Source organism: Perognathus longimembris, chromosome 1, assembly GCF_023159225.1.
Source record: "Perognathus longimembris pacificus isolate PPM17 chromosome 1, ASM2315922v1, whole genome shotgun sequence".
In the NCBI taxonomy this organism is placed as follows: Eukaryota; Metazoa; Chordata; class Mammalia; order Rodentia; family Heteromyidae; genus Perognathus; species Perognathus longimembris.
Genome location: NC_063161.1, coordinates 156,552,190 through 156,567,321, shown reverse-complemented (window position 1 = coordinate 156,567,321; position 15,132 = coordinate 156,552,190). Strand labels below are relative to the sequence as shown.

General features: G+C 57.1%; 1 protein-coding gene across 21 annotated transcripts in view; it reads right to left on the bottom strand.

Annotated features, from left to right (window-relative positions):
• Dnm1 (dynamin 1) overlaps positions 1–8,914 on the bottom strand; it is a 45,173-nt gene extending 36,259 nt beyond the window's left edge. For 18 of the 21 annotated variants that reach the window (XR_007210544.1, XR_007210543.1, XR_007210540.1 and 15 more), the window contains exon 1: positions 8,617–8,842. Coding sequence is in view for 17 of the 21 variants with exons in the window: in XM_048343883.1 (XP_048199840.1) it covers positions 8,617–8,777 (161 nt within the window). In the remaining 4 variants the exon portion in view is untranslated. Of the gene's footprint in view, positions 1–8,616 lie in introns of all 21 variants that reach the window. The other 3 variants (XM_048343867.1, XM_048343900.1, XM_048343838.1) reach the window with 1 other exon arrangement.
• Positions 8,915–15,132: the final 6,218 nt, after the last annotated feature.

Sequence of the window (15,132 nt, the reverse complement as noted above, 5' to 3'; positions counted from 1 at the left end):
ACAGGCACTGGCATGCGGCTAACAGTGGTCGTTCTTCTATCCCGTTATCTGGACTGGCACTGAGTACCCCACTGAGATCCCACTTTAGCCTCGTGGCTGTAGAGGCCTTGAGCCTCAGTTTCCACAATCACAGCTGGCTGAGAGGCTGATCCCAGTTCAAGCCTGGACAAAGACGTTAGCAGTAACCTATGGAACACGTGGGAACTGCGGGCTGGATCGCCCTTGGACGGGGAAGCCGAGACGGAGTTGGAAGAGGGGCGGCCGGGTGGCTGGGCGTAAGAGTAGCAACGGGCCCGGGTACTGCAGGCCAGATAGAGTCCCTGGAAACGGAAGGCAGGGCTGGCGGCTCTGAGACGGCCAGAGTAGGCTTCCATCGAGGGCGTGGGAGCGAGTGGGCCAAGAAACACAGAGGGAGGTGGAACGGTAACAAGCCCCTCTCTGTTCCCGCTGCCCCGGGAGGCCCGGGCCGGCCCACGTCACAGCTGTGAACGGCAAGCTGAGGGCTGACCATCCCAGATCCCAGGGCAGCGATGGAGCAGGGGCTGGGCCTGATCTGTTCGCCACAGGCCAGCTTCGCCGCTCCCCAACTGGAGCTGGCCAAGTGCTCACGTTCCCTCTGTGACACAGGGAAGCTGAGGCACAAGAAGGGTCTTGTCCCAGGTCATCTTGCAAGCTGGTGACAGGGTCAGGCCACCCTTGAGGGTTCAGGACTCCAAATAAGAGAGAATGACTGAGAAACCGTCACCACTCCCCCTCCTTGGTCCTCCACCTTCCTTCCCTCATCCCCTTCTCCCCCTCTTCCTTTCCTTCATCCGTATCCTTCCCTCCCAGGGTTGAAGACATTTTCAAAGCGGAAATCGATAACCAGGCAGCAGCGGCTCACGCACGCACACCTGTAACCCTGGCTACTTAGGAGGCTGAGATCTGAAGATCAAGGTTTGAAGCCAGCCAGGGAAGGAAAGTGGATGAGACTCTGATTTCCAATTAGCCAGCAAAACAACAACAACAAAAAAAAAACCAGAAGTGGAGCTATGGTTCAAGCGGTGAAGCACCAGCTTTGAGCAAAAAAAGCTAAAAGACAGGCCCTGAGTTCAAGCTCCAGTACTGGCACACAGACACAAACTACAAGATCATTTGCTCTTTATCTGAAAACAATTCAGAAGATACATAAAATATTCCAAAAAAAACCCCAAACAACAACCATTATCTTAATGCCTGGGAATAACCACTGCAAACATTTAGAGGGTTTTTTGTTTTGTTTTGTTTTTGCTTGAACTCAGGGCCTGGGCACTGTCCCTGGCTTCTTTTGCTCAAGGCTAGCACCCTGCCACTTGAGCCACAGCGCCCCTTCCGGCTTTTTCTGTGTATGTGGTGCTGAGGAATCGAACCCAGGGCTTCACGCGTGCTAGTCAAGCGCTCTACCACTAAGCCGCATTCCCAGCCCTATAATTTTTTTTTTGAATAACAGTAATCATGGCTAATGCTGCTTGATTGCTGACTGCTGGCTTTGAACATCTGTATCCTTCTGTGATGTCTTCCTGTAGTGCTGGAAATGCTCTAAAATTAGCTCATGGTGATGGTTGCAGAATTCTGTAAATACGCTACAAATCACTCGATTGTGCAACTAAAATGGGTGATACACAAATTACCCCACCAAGAAAAAAAAAGCCATTTAAAAAAGTTCTGTCCTCTGGGCTGACCCATCATGAATGGTTGCATAAAGTCAGTGGGATCCGTTTCCCTAACTCCCAAGGGAAGAAACTGAGGCTCAGAGAGAGGAAGTCCTGTATCCCCAAGTGGGTGCCCATACTTCCGAAGCTTCTTACCCATCAGCACCTCTAGGACATTTCCTGAGTCGTTCAATGTGGAGCTATTTCCTTATCACAGTAGCTTGGTGAGGAGGCCCAGCTCCACCACAAAAAAATATGGCCTGCTCCAAACCTCAGTTTCCCTACCAATGAAACGGGACACAGGTCTATCCTAGGGCTACTCTGGGGGGGTCCTGAGACTCTGACTGTGAAGGGTCTAACACAGAGTGCCCACTGGGTGCACATGCCATGTTCTTTATTTTTTGCCAGTCCCGGGGCTTGAACTCCGGGCCTGAGCACCGTCCCTGAGCTCTTCGGCTCAAGGCTAGCCATCTATCACTTGAGCCACAGCGCCAATTTCAGTTTTCTAGTAGATAACTGGAGGTAAGAGTTTCACGGACTTTCCTACCCCGGCTGGCTTTGAACTGGGATCCTCAGACCTCAGCCTCCTGAGTAGCTAGGACTACAGGCGTGCGGTGTGGGGACTCAGGCAGGAAGTGAACACGTGTTCACACGCCGCAACCCTCCCTGCCCCCCCCCCCCCCCCCGTCCTGGCCTCCTTTTCCTCTGGAAGACGAGATGCATCTGGGCCAGTGATGAAAGAATAACACGGCAATAAATAGATCAGATGTGAGTGGCAACGGTGGGAGCGGGAGCGGCTGCCAGCCAGTCCTGGGCCTAAGGCAAAGGCCTCTTCCCCATCCAGGAGCAAATGGAGCCCCGCCCACTCCTAGCAGAGGAGTGATCCAGGAAGGCATCCCGGAGGAGGGGTTGGCTGTTGAGAGGCTGGGAGGGTGGGCCGATGAAGGAGGCAGGGGGAAATGGAAAGAACCAAGGATGATGTCACAGCTCCACCCCCAGGACCCAGGGAGGCCTAGGCGGCTCATTTCTTCGGCCACCTGCAGGCATTCGGGGAGACCAGGGAGGATCAGCTGGGCCGGTGCCTGGGCCTGGAACTCAGCTCAGTCGTGAGAGAGTCCAGGTTTGAGGATAAAGGTTCCAGAAGAAAGAGGTTACATTGAGGGGAGGGGCGATAGAATGGATGGGGGGGGGGTGCGGAGGCCGAGGGGGCTGCCTGGGTGACTGGCTCTGCAGCAGTTGGGGACTGGGATATAGGAGAGGAGGGAAGGGGAGGGGAGGGGGAGGGTCCCACGGCCTCCGAGACCATCGAGACCATGGGGAGGTTTCTTCCCCTGAGATGGGGGGGGAGGAGGAGCTGTGCATTTGGGTAGGGGTGTGGAGCATGGACAGACATAGGGAAAGGTCCGGTTCCTATCCCGCCACTGATTCAACTGCTCTCTGGGCCATTTCACCACCTGCTGCTTCTAGTGCTGTGTTGACTTCAAGGCGGCGGAACCGTCCCTGGGCTCCGGAAATCGCCGCGCTGACCCTGGACCTCTCACCTCATGGATTCCTCCGGCTTTTCCTTCTGGCCCCACCATCTCTGTGGAACAGGGGTCCCCACCTTCCGCTTCCACGCTTGGCTCTCTTAATACTCCCTCAAGGAGTTCTCTGCCAGCTTCCTGGGTGTCCCTCTTGTGAGCTAACTGTATTTCAGAGAGTGGCCCAGGCCCAAGGGAGACCCTTTCTGAAGCTACGGCTGGCGCTGGGACACAGACCTGGGGCTTGAGGGGCCACCTGTCCCCACACTGATGACTCTGGAACCCTAACATCGAAGCCCGCCTGGGGTGGCAACGAAGCCGTAGGCTGGTGTGGGAGGGCTGAATGCATTGCATTTAGCAACTCCTCGGCTGATGTATAGCCGGAATATTTACACATACGGCGCGGGGGCCTCCTGCCCACCCACGCCAGACAACACTTCCCCCGTGACAGCTTCCCCCCAACCCCCAGGCCGGCCCAGCCTTCTGTGCCCACCACCAGCCTGCTCCCCTCCCCAGGAGGGTCCCCACCCTCTGACCCCAGACAGAGCCTGGGAAACTCAATTCTCCCGGCACCAGGATCAGATGCTGTCTGCCAGGGTCACCTTTCATCCCCAGCTTGTCGGGGCCTTCGGGAGAGGCTGGGGATGGACGCAGGTCCCTGAGCACAGCCCAGGGCGCATGTTGGGATGGGGCAGATGTGGAGGGACCTGCTCTGCCCAGGAAGCGCCTTGCGGGACACGGGGGACACCTACCCCACCTTTCTAGTCTCAGCAGGGGCCTCTGCTCCTGACGCCGGTCACCCTAGGTGCCCAGGAGGCTGAGATCTGAGGATTGAGGTTTAAAGCCAGCCTGGGCGGGAATGTCTGTGAGACTCTTCTCTCCGGTGGCGCTGTGGCTCAGGTGGTAGAGCGCCATCCCTGAACTGAGGAGCTCAGGGCCAGCGCCCCAGGCAGCTCGCGTCTGTCTGCGGCGTCACCTGTGAGCTCCCAACGTGGGGATGGGTCTGGCATGTTCATTCTTGGAGGAATCCCCAGGACCTGGCCCACTGCGAGGGCCAAGAACGTAGCAGTTCCCTTTAACACCCCCCCCCCCCCCAGGGCAGTGACCTCTTAGGCCTGGGACGCCTCTGCCTCCCCCTCATCTTCTTTGGCCTCAGTCTTCAGCCCACTGGGATGTATCTCAAAATGTTCAGAGGTAAAGACAGAGGTGGGGTTTCTTTATTGGGGGGAGGATGGGGGCAGGGTGTGCTGGTCCTAGGGCCTGAACTCAGGGCCTAGATGCTGTCCCTGAGCTTTTTTTTTTTGCTCAAGGCTGGCACTCTACCACTTCTAGCTTTTTGGCGATTAATCGGGGAGATTCATTACCAGCAGAGTCTCAGGGATTTTCCTGCCCAGTGTGACCTTGAACTGAGAGGACGGGCATGAGCCACCAGTGCTCGAAAAGATAGTGTTTCATCGTGAGGAGTGAGCTCCGGCCCTGAGACAGAGAAGGTCCCAGGAACCAAGCTAGATCCAAGCTCACAGGGAGACGAGGCCTCTAGGGAAGGCCGTGGGGCTCGGCGGGAGGCAAGGAGCATGACGGGGGGGGGGGGGGGTGGGCAGCACTGACCAGGACACCCCTTGGGCTCTGAGCACTGCGAGTGGACAGCCCCCTCCCTCCACTGGCACTTCCCTACAGGCCTGGCAAGGACGGCTGGCGGGCCCTCCAGACCGCGGCGGAGGGGAAGCGCTCAGAGCAGCACTGTGTCCATCCAGGGGGGCCTCCTGTGCCTCTCAGCCCCCAGGGCCAGGGGGCTCATCTGCCAGGCCGCCTGTCAGCTGCTCTGGGCCCTGGAGGGGCCGGGGAGAGGGCACAGGGCGGGAGCAGGAGGGCAGAGCAGAGGGCCAGCGGGAGGCCCCTTTGGCCCAGGGCGCCACGCATCTGTTCAGGAAATACAAGGGGTTGTTGGGGGGGGGGTGGGTCACGAACACTCCTCCGTCTACACCTACCCCGAGGTGATCTCATGTCTCACAGTGAGCATCCCATGTCTACACTCCCCGCCCCCATGGACACGTCGAACGGGCACCTCCAGTCCTCGTCTCTGCCATCCTCCAGACCCGCCCCTCCCAGGCAGAAGCCGGGGTTGAAGCCCCTTAAGTCACCCCGACTCTCCTGCCCGCTCGGCGTCCGTCTCCCAGAAGCACCTGTCTCCGAGGCCACCGGCCTCCTAGCCACGGCTGGGCCTGGGCCCTGCCACCCCGCGCTGGCAGCCTCCGTGGCTCTCCTCGAGTCTCACCCCGGCAAACGCCAGCTCTCTCCATGACTAAAAGGCAGAAGTAAACATGGCAGACGCTGCAGGTTCATGCCTGTGTGACTCTGGAGGCTGAGATCTGAGGATCAAGGTTCAAAGCCACCCCAGGCAGGAAAGTCCATGGGACTCTTAATTCCAATTTAGCCAGCAAAAAGCTGGAAGTGGAGCGGTGGCTCACGTGGTAGAGTGCCAGCCTTGAGCATGAAAAGCCTAGAGACAGCATCCAGGCCCCATGTTCAAGCCCCGGCACAGAGTAATAATGAAAATAACCCAAGCTCTTGATCAAAGGTCAAAGGGCTGTGTAGCTCTAGCTCCTGCCTTCTCCCCTGGCTGGGTAAATCCCAGCCACCGTGGAGCTTCTATGTGTCAAATGACACCAAATTGCTTCCTGTCCCAAGGCCTTTGCATCTGCTGTTCCTCGGCCTGGAATCCTCCTCCCTCGGCTGCTCAACATGGCCTGTCATTTGCTCAGTTCTCCTTCTAGGTGCCACTTCCTTCTAGAAATCTCCTCTGTTTTCCCTGTGGAACCAGGACCTCCAGTCGGCTCAGTTTCTCCTTCCGGAAGGCAGAACATTGGATTTTCTACCACAGAACTCCCTGAATGAGTCTCTGTGGGCTCCCCACGAGTGTTTGCTATAGACTAGATGGTTCCATTTTCCCTCCTGTGAAAGGGGCCTGAAGAAAGCACCGAGACCCAGCAGGTCCTGGCGTGGTCCTGGCGGCTCCCGGACCACCTGGATGACAGCGCTGGTGCTGGGGTTTGGCCTGGCCTGGAGCAGCCTATTTCTTCCACTGCACTTTCCACTTCCTCTCCATGGGGGGTTGTCTCTCAGGAAGCCCCAAGAGGCAGGGCTGCTGTCACCATGATCACGGGCCTAGGGATCCAGCCCTAGGTAGAGAGGTTGGGACACCACCAGGAGAGGGCAGGCAGGGCTGGTGGGGGGCAGGGTGGAGGCTGCGTCTGTTTCCTTGTCCTTAGCGCCTTCCCTAGATTTCCAGCCTGCTCCTCCACACCCTCCTGCTGGGATGGGAGTCAAGGACATTGGGGTGCAGAGAGCTGCTGGAGGACCCCCATCGCCCAAGACAGAGTCTACATCTTGCTCTGACAAGCAAAGAGCCCAGGAGCTCCGAGAAAGCAGAAGCCAGGAGCCAGGGGAGGCTGGCAACCGAATGGATTACCAACCCTCCCTCCTCCTGCTTGCTTACCAAACGCTTCCCGGAAGGGAAGGCAGGACAGCAGATGTGAGAGTTCCCAGCTCCACAGATGGGGAAAATGGAGTGGACCTATCACAGCCTCCCCGGGCTCTCCCAGACCAGGCCTGGTCAAGGTCAGGAGCCAGGGCTATGGAGTCTCCACAGGTGTTGTCCTTCCCCAATGCATGACCTTGAAGGGTCTCAGTTTCCCCATCTGTAGGGTGGGCATCACAGGGCCTGCCTCTAGAGGGCTTCAGTGAGCCCGTGCTGGGTGGGCAGGGGCAGTCTGTCTGTGCATGCCAGTCTGCAGGGTCCCTTCCACCCCTGACTGCTGGGCCCCGGGGAAGGGTGTACCCCAGGGTGTCTTGCGTATCTCTGCAGTCTGGAGTCTTGTGATGAGCCAGGGGGCTCAGCAGGAGCCAGAAGCCTCCCTTTCTGCTGACCAGATGGGCATGGCCGCCCCCACAGCAGCTTGGGTACATGCTCCACTAGCTGTCCTCTTCCCCCACCCGGGGGCGGCTGGCTGGGGTGGGGGGGGGGCGGGAGAGAAGACAGGAACAGCCATCCAGTCCAACTGCCCATATTAGCCTGGGGAAACTGAGGCTCCTCGAAGGAAGGCAAGCGACTTTGACACCCACCTGGCTTATACCCAGGATGTCACCCCCACACACACACCACCACCACCAACTGCAGTCTCTCAGAGGGGAGGGGGGGCCCCCACCTCTCCACATGCCAGTCACTTCCTTAGCCCTGAAGGTCATTGTGAGAAAGCAAGAGTGTCTGGAGAGGTGAGGGAGGGAGGTGATGCGCGGGAGAGGTCACTGTCACGCCATCAGCCCTCCAGCCTCCTCCCTCCCCCCCCTGCCCGCCCAGCCCCCCTTCTCTCCCGCAGCACCCGCAGATCATCTGCGATCCCCCTCGGGGAAGGCTAAGTGTGCCTCCCTTTCCCCAGAGGTGGCCTGGGGGGGTCAGGACCCTCCCCCCCACCCCCCCCAGCCCAGCCAGGACCCTTTGTCTCGGGTGACAACAGCTCCCTACGCGGCCACCTGGCCCTCCCAGCGCCTTGTGGGATCAGGGCCGGTGGGGGGGGGGGATTAGGCTCTGCAAATGGCTCCCCCCCCCCCCCCCGCCCTGCCACCCTGCCTCCCCGTCTTAGTCATCTCTCCCTCCGCCGCCTTCTCCCGACATCACACAATCCCTCTGCGGGGCGCGGGGAGGGCGGCACCGACCGGCGCGCCCCCATCCCCCCCGCTCCCCCCCCCCCCGCCCAGCCCCGCGCCCGGGAGGCGGCGAGGCCGAGCCCCGCGGCTCGGAGAGGGGTCCCGAGTGTTTCTCCTGCGCCCTCCCCCGCGCCCCCCTCCCCGCCCTCCCGCAGCCCGCGCCTCCCCCGCGCCGCGCCGCGCCGCGCTGCGCACGGATGGCGGCGGAGCCGCAGAGGTGTGCGGGGCGGGGGAGGGGGGGGGTGCGTCCGCCGTCCCCGCCGCCCCCGGCGCGCCGCGTCCTCTCCCAGGGCCGAGGAGGGGACCCCGGACGGCCCGAGGGGACGGGGGCCGTCCTCCAAAGACCCGAGGTGGAGAGGGCACCGCGCCCCCGCGGTGCTGCCCGCCCCGAGCTGAGCCGTGCCCGGGGCCGGCGGAGGCCGGGGCGCTGCGGGGCGCCCCCCGGTGCCCGCCTTGGGGGGGGGCGGCGGGGGGGTCTCCCGCCGGGGCGCCGTCGGCCTCGCCGGGGGGGGGTGGGGAGGGGAACGGACGGGGCGGAGGAGGGGGGCGTGGGTGCGCGGCTCCCCCGCGTCCGCAGCCTGGCGGGGGGTGGGGGTCCGGGGGCGGAGGGGGGGCTGCGCCGGGCGCGCGGGAGGTGGCGGCGGGGGGGGGGGGTTTGGCAGCGCCGTCGGGCCCGGGCTCCGGGGGTCCCGGCCCCCCCGGGGGGCGCGCGCGGCTCCTACCTGCCCACGAAATTCTCCAGCACCGAGCTCTTGCCCGCGCTCTGGCCGCCCACCACAGCGATCTGCGGCAGGTCGAGGTCCGCATTCTGGCCGATGGCGGAGAAGGCGTCCTGCAGCCGGTTGACCAGCGGGATGAGATCTTCCATGCCACGGTTACCCATGGCTGCGGCGTGCCGGGTGGGCTGCGATCCGGCAGCCGCTCCAGCTCCTGCTCCCGCTCCCGGCTCCGCCGCCGCCGCCGCCGCCGCCGCCGCAGCCTCGCGCCCCGACTGCGTGCACCGTGGGGCCCCCGCCCCTCGGGGATCCGAGCGGCGCGCTCCTCTCTGTCACCGCCAGAGGGCGCGCCGGCTCCTGCGGGCCGGTCACTGTGCGCAGGCGCCGCCCGGGGCCTCCTGGGTACTGTAGTTTTCTTCTGCTGCGGCTTTGGGGCGTTTTTTACCACATGGGTAGTAGTGGAAAAGGGGTCGCGGATGCTGCGCTGATAATGTCGTTTGTGCCAACAGGATGGGTAGCACCCCTCCCACTGGGCTTTGAGGTGATCGCTGCCTCACTCCATCTTGCAGATAGGGAAACTGAGGCGGCGCTCCCTCTCACAGATAGGGAAACTGAGGCCTACACAAAGATCCAGCATCTCCCAAGGTCACAGTCTCCCTTCTGCTTCTACTCCAGGCTCTGACACTAGCTAATCGCCAGCACAGTCCTTCCTGCCTATGGGCCTCCGTTTCCTTGTTTCTAAGAGCAGAAAAAAATGGGAGATTAATTCAACAAATACTTAAGAAGGACCTAGTATAAGCCAGGCCCCATCCTAAGCCTGAAGATACAGTGAGCAAGACAGCCAGGGTCTCCACCTTCATAGATCTTTACCTACAGGTGGCGAGAGGGACAGCTGATAGAAGGAGATAAATGGAGTAGAAAAGGCAGAAATAATTTATAATAGGAGCAATGGAGGAAGGAAGTCAATGGTGTGAAGAGAGCTATCTGTGAGAGTGGAGAATCCAGGTTAACCTGGGAGGAGTCGGGGCTCTCTGAAGAAGTAAACTCAGAAGGAGACCACATGAAGAGAAAGAACCAGCCACAGGCAGGTGCGTGGGGAGCACACGTAGGCAGAGGTCCCTTCTTGGGAGAGTTGGAAGTTCTGCCCCAGAGAGTGGAAATCTTGGCCCCTTCCCTCAGGATGATGGTAAAATCGTAGGACTCCAGTCCAGGCCTCCTGTAACGCTGCTCTGATGTACACTTCATACGGAGAGGCCACTGAAGGCATCTAATTAGTACTCCCCACGAGGAAGCCAGGAAGAGAGATTCACGCTCTTTGGGAGGGAGCAGGCCCTTTCCCTGTTCAGAGGACACAGTGGGGAGCAGAGTGGTAGCTTGAGTTGGAAAATGTTAGTTTTATACTCAGGGAGTGCTTGCAAGGAAAAATTTTAAAAAAGATGGCGTCCTTACCTCTGTGTGGCTTACAGTCTAAGAGGGACAGCATGCAAATAAGCCCAACAATGTGACCCTGCAGTGAATGCAGATGAAGAGGGGGGTCACTCCTGTTCCCCCCGGGCTGCTGGAGGGCTGTCTGATAAGGGGACACCGAGCAGACACTTGAGCCAGTGAGCGAATGCCACCTGTGAAGGGAGAGAGCCGGCCAACGCTTTCCCAGGCCGCACCTGGCTGTGGGATGGGGCCTGGCCTGGGCCTTGGACAATCCGTATGATCCAGTCCTTGCAGCTCTGAATCTCAGTGGTCGTCATCACCATCATCCTCTCCTTCATCTGCTCCCCTGCCCGCTTCCTCCCCCTCCTCCTCCTCTTCTTCCTCCGTCTCCTCCTCCTCCTTCTTCTTCCCAGTCCTGGGGCTTGAACTCAGGGGCTGAGCACTGTCCCTGAGCTTCTTTTTGTTCAAGGCGAGCACTCTACCACTTGAGCCTCAGCCCCACTTGTGGCTTTTTCTGTGTATGTGGTGCTGAGGAATCAAACCTAGAGCTTCATGCATGCTAGGCAAGCACTGTACCACTAAGCCACATTCCCAGCCCTGAATCTCAGTCTTCTAATTTTTTTTTGTTGCTTGTTTTGTTTTTTGCCCAGTCCTGGGGATTGGACTCGGGGCCTGAGCACTGTCCCTGGCTTCTTTTTGCTCAAGGCTAGCACTCTACCACTTGAGCCACAATGCCACTTCTAGCCATTTTCAAGATATGTGGAGCTGAGGAATCGAACCCAGGGCTTCATGCATACAAGGCGAGCACTTTACCACTAGGCCATATTCCCAGCCCCATCTTCTAATCTTTTGTATATGCTCACACTGATACTGGGACTTAAAACTCAGAGAGCCTGGGTGCTGTCCCTTAGCTTTTCAAACATAAGACTGACATACTACCACTTAAGCCACAGCTCCACTTTCAGCTTTTTGGTGGTTAATTAGAGATAAGATTCTCATGGACTTTGCCTGTTAGGGCTAGCATATCTCAGACTCCCGAGTAGCTAAGAATACAGGCAGCTTGATACATGCAGAAAAACCCATATAAAGGTGTGGAGTCAAGGAGGAAACAAACCCTGAAATCAGTGCTGATATCCTTTTGCACTGATGTCCTATTTGCTGCTGAGCGCGGTAGCGCCAAGAGAGGGCTGCATCAGAGAAGCTTCATGCAATGCCCTGACGTCAACAAGTTCAAATAACGTCTTCAAGATGCCTCTGGAGACCCAGGTGCCAGTGGCTCATGCTTGTCATCCTAGCTACTCAAGAGGCTGAGATCTGAGGATCATGGTTCAAAGCCAGCTTGGGCAGGAAAGTTGGTGAGACTCTTATCTCTAATTAAGGAGAGAGAGAGGAGAGGGGAGGAGACGGAAGGGGAGGGGAGAGGGGAGGGGAGGGGAGGGGAGGGGAAGAAAAGCTAGAAGTAGAGCCACAATTCAAGTGGTAGAGTGCTACCCTTGACTCAGGGACAGCAGCACCCAGAACCTGAGTTCTAAGCCCCAGGACTGGAACCAAGCAAACAAATAAACAAACAAAAAAAATGCCCTTAAAGAGCTGGGGGCTACTAGAGTGCTGCTAGCCTTGAGGCAAAAAAACCGAAAGGACAGTGCCCAAGGCCTGAGTTCAAGTCACAGTACTGGCACACACGTGTGCGTGCACACCCACCCACCCACACTTTGAGGGCTTTGAGGGCTGGAGATGTGACTCAGAGTACCTGCCTAGCAAGTGCAAGGTCCTGAGTTCAAACCCTAGGGCAGCCCAAAAAAACCACCACCAACAACAAAAAAAGGCTTTAAAGAGGATGCAGTTGGAAAGAGTTACTAAGATACAGGGTTCCCTTGCTATTGCAAGAAGCAGGCTTTGCACACAGAGAGACAGACTAGCTTGGCAGGTCACATGGTACAAGGGGCAAATGCACCTGGCCGGGTCTGGGACGGACGGCCGGAAGCTCTGCAAGGCTGGGGGCTGGGCACCAAGTTTCCTAGGGGATTGGGGGCATTGATGGTCCAGGCGTCTGTGCTTTCCGTATACTGCTCCAGCCTGCGGGGCGATGCATAGGCGCTTGTGATGCTGAGTGCCAGCGTTACATTCCCACCTCTGCCTCCTTCTAACCTGACGGCCTTGAGGAAGTTAGTTCCCCACTCTCAGCCTCAGTTTCCACATCTGTAAAGGGGGGCTAGTGATCAAGCCCATCTCCTAGGATCGTGTGAGGCCTTGATGATGGATGCAGTGAATAATAAAGAGCTGTAATTAGTGAGATTATAACCAGTACCACCATACCAAACCCAGAGAATTGTGGGGTTTTGTTTTTTTTTTTGCCAGTCCTGGGGTTTGAACTCAGGGCCTGAGCACTGTCCCTGGCTCCTTTTTGCTGAAGGCTAGCAAGCACTCTGCCAACTTGAGCCACAGCACCACTTCTGGGCAGTTTTCTATATATGTGGTGCTGGGGAATCGAACCCAGGGCTTCATGCCTACGAGGCAAGCACTCTTGCCACTAGGCCATATTCCCAGCCGCAAACCCAGAGAACCGTTTAGCTTTATGCAGGTAGCAGAGGGCATGGCTGGCTATGGTGATGAGTTGTGGGGAGCCTGAGGCCCAGCAGAGATGGTTAAGCTAAGGTCCTATGTCAGGCCCTCGGTTAGGGGCTGGGTCGTCTCAGAAGGTGAGGAGGTCAACAGGGCTATGCCCGTCCAGCTTGTCCCCACCCTGCCCTGCCTCTCTCTCCCCTGATGATTTATGGGAAGAGGTGCAGGTGGGCCACAGGCACTGGGGAGGCCACGTGATAAACATATGGCCTTATATTTTTCTCTGCCTGTTGCCTGATTTGGAGCTGTTGCTGGAGACAGCCTGTTCCGGGGAATTCTGAACTGGGATGTCTGGCTGTGGAGCCCATCTTGCCGTCTGCGTTACTGTCCCGTGCTGAGAACCCGGCAGAGCCCCCATTCCTCTATAGGGATGGACACAGATGTCAAGGCAGGAAGAACTGGGAACATTACCTTGAGGATAGAGGGTTGTAACTGCATCCTGAAGTCATTCATTCATTCATGCGCTCATTAGTTGATCTTCACAGGAAACCCTATGATGTAAAGAGCTGATCTGAATCCCAAGGAGGGGGTAACTCAGCAATTGCCTTCCTTCCTTCCTTCCTTCCTTCCTTCCTTCCTTCCTTCCTTCCTTCCTTCCTTCCTTCCTTCCTTCCTTCCTTCCTTCCTTCCTTCCTTCCTTTCTTTCTTTCTTTCTTTCTTTCTTTCTTTCTTTCTTTCTTTCTTTTCCCAGTCCTGGGTCTTGGACTCAGGGCCTGCGCACTGTCCCTGGCTTTCTTTTTGCTCAAGGGTAGCACTCTGCCACTTGAGCCACTTCTGGCCTTTTCTGTTTATGTGGTGCTGAGGAATCAAATCTAGGGCTTCACGCATGCAAGGCAAGCTCTCTACCGCAAAGCCACCTGCCCAGCCCAGCAACTGCTTTTTACCATCAAGGAGTTACACGCACGACGGCGAGGCTCCAGTGGCTCACGCCTGTAGTCCTAGCTACTCAGGAAGCGTAGATCTGAGGCTCTTGAGGATCTATCTCAGTTCAAAGCCGGCCAGGCAGAAAAAGTCCATGAGATTCTTATTTCCAATGAACCAGCAAAAAAGCTGGAAGTCTGGGGCTGGGGATATAGCCTAGTGGCAAGAGTGCCTGCCTCGGATACACGAGGCCCTAGGTTCGATTCCCCAGCACCACATATACAGAAAACGGCCAGAAGCGGCGCTGTGGCTCAAGTGGCAGAGTGCTAGCCTTGAGCGGAAAGAAGCCAGGGACAGTACTCAGGCCCTGAGTCCAAGGCCCAGGACTGGCCAAAAAAAAAAAAAAAAAAAAAAAAAAAAAAAAAAAAGCTGGAAGTGGATGTGTGGTTCAAATTGGTAGAGAGCCCTAGCCTTGAGTAGAAATGCAAAGCATAGTGACTTGGCCTGAAAGTACTGAATGGAAAAGCCAAGTGAGTGTGAGGTCCCGAGTTCAAGCCCCAGTTGCTGGTGGTATACACTCAAAAGATTTTCAAGAAGTCTAATCACCAGTGTGTAGCACCACCCTGAAAAGGGACAGGCAGAGTCCGGGAAAGAGAAACGAATAGGTGCGGATACACAGGCAGGTGAATAGGAATGTGTTTAATGATAAAGAGGCCTCTAGAGCCAGAGGTAATAAAAGAGGGCTCAACGTGTTGCTGCAGCCTCAGACTTCACTAGGTATGCATAGCAATGGGCGTCTTTCTTTCTCCTTAAAAATAGTCTTTGAGGGGTCTTTGAGGGCCTGCAAGAAGTTGACTAAAGACCCTTAGCCTCAACCAATGAACCCAGAATGTATCTCACCTGGGCAGCGGCATGATATCACGTGTATTTTCTTTTTTTTTTTAACTGTATTTTTTTTGTCTTTTCTTTTTTGGTACTGGTGATCGAACCTAGGACGTTGCACTTGCTAGGCAAGTGCTTTGCCACTGAGCTACAACCCATCCCTATGTGTATTTTCTTAAATGTTCACTTTCTCCCTACGATAGTTATCTAGATTGATCATTGTAAATTAGGAAAGCAAATAAATGAAGCAAAGAGAGTTGGAACCCTTCCTCCCTACAAGACACCTCTCACATATTTCCCTGGGGATCAAAATGCATATGGCCCAGTGGTAAAGTGCTCGCCTCGTACACATGAAGCCCTGGGTTCGGTTCCTCAGCACCACATAGGTAGAAAAAGCCAGAAGTGGCGCTGTGGCTCTGGTGGTAGAGTGCTAGCCTTGAGAACAAAGAAGCTCAAGGACAGTGCTCAGGCTCTGAGTTCAAGCCCCAAGGACTGGCAAAAAAAAAAAAAAGCATTTGCAGTTTTGTAATCGGAAGGGTCCTAGTCAGAATGTGATTTCTAATGGCTGTATGCTACACGCAGATGCTAGGGTTTATTGAGCTGTTCCCCTAAAGTTGCTTCCCGCTCCCCCCCACCCCCCATCCCCAGTCCTGGGGCTTGAGCTCAGGGCCTGGTCACTGTCCTTGAGCTTCTTTGGCTCAAGGCAAGCACTCGACCCCTTGAGCCACA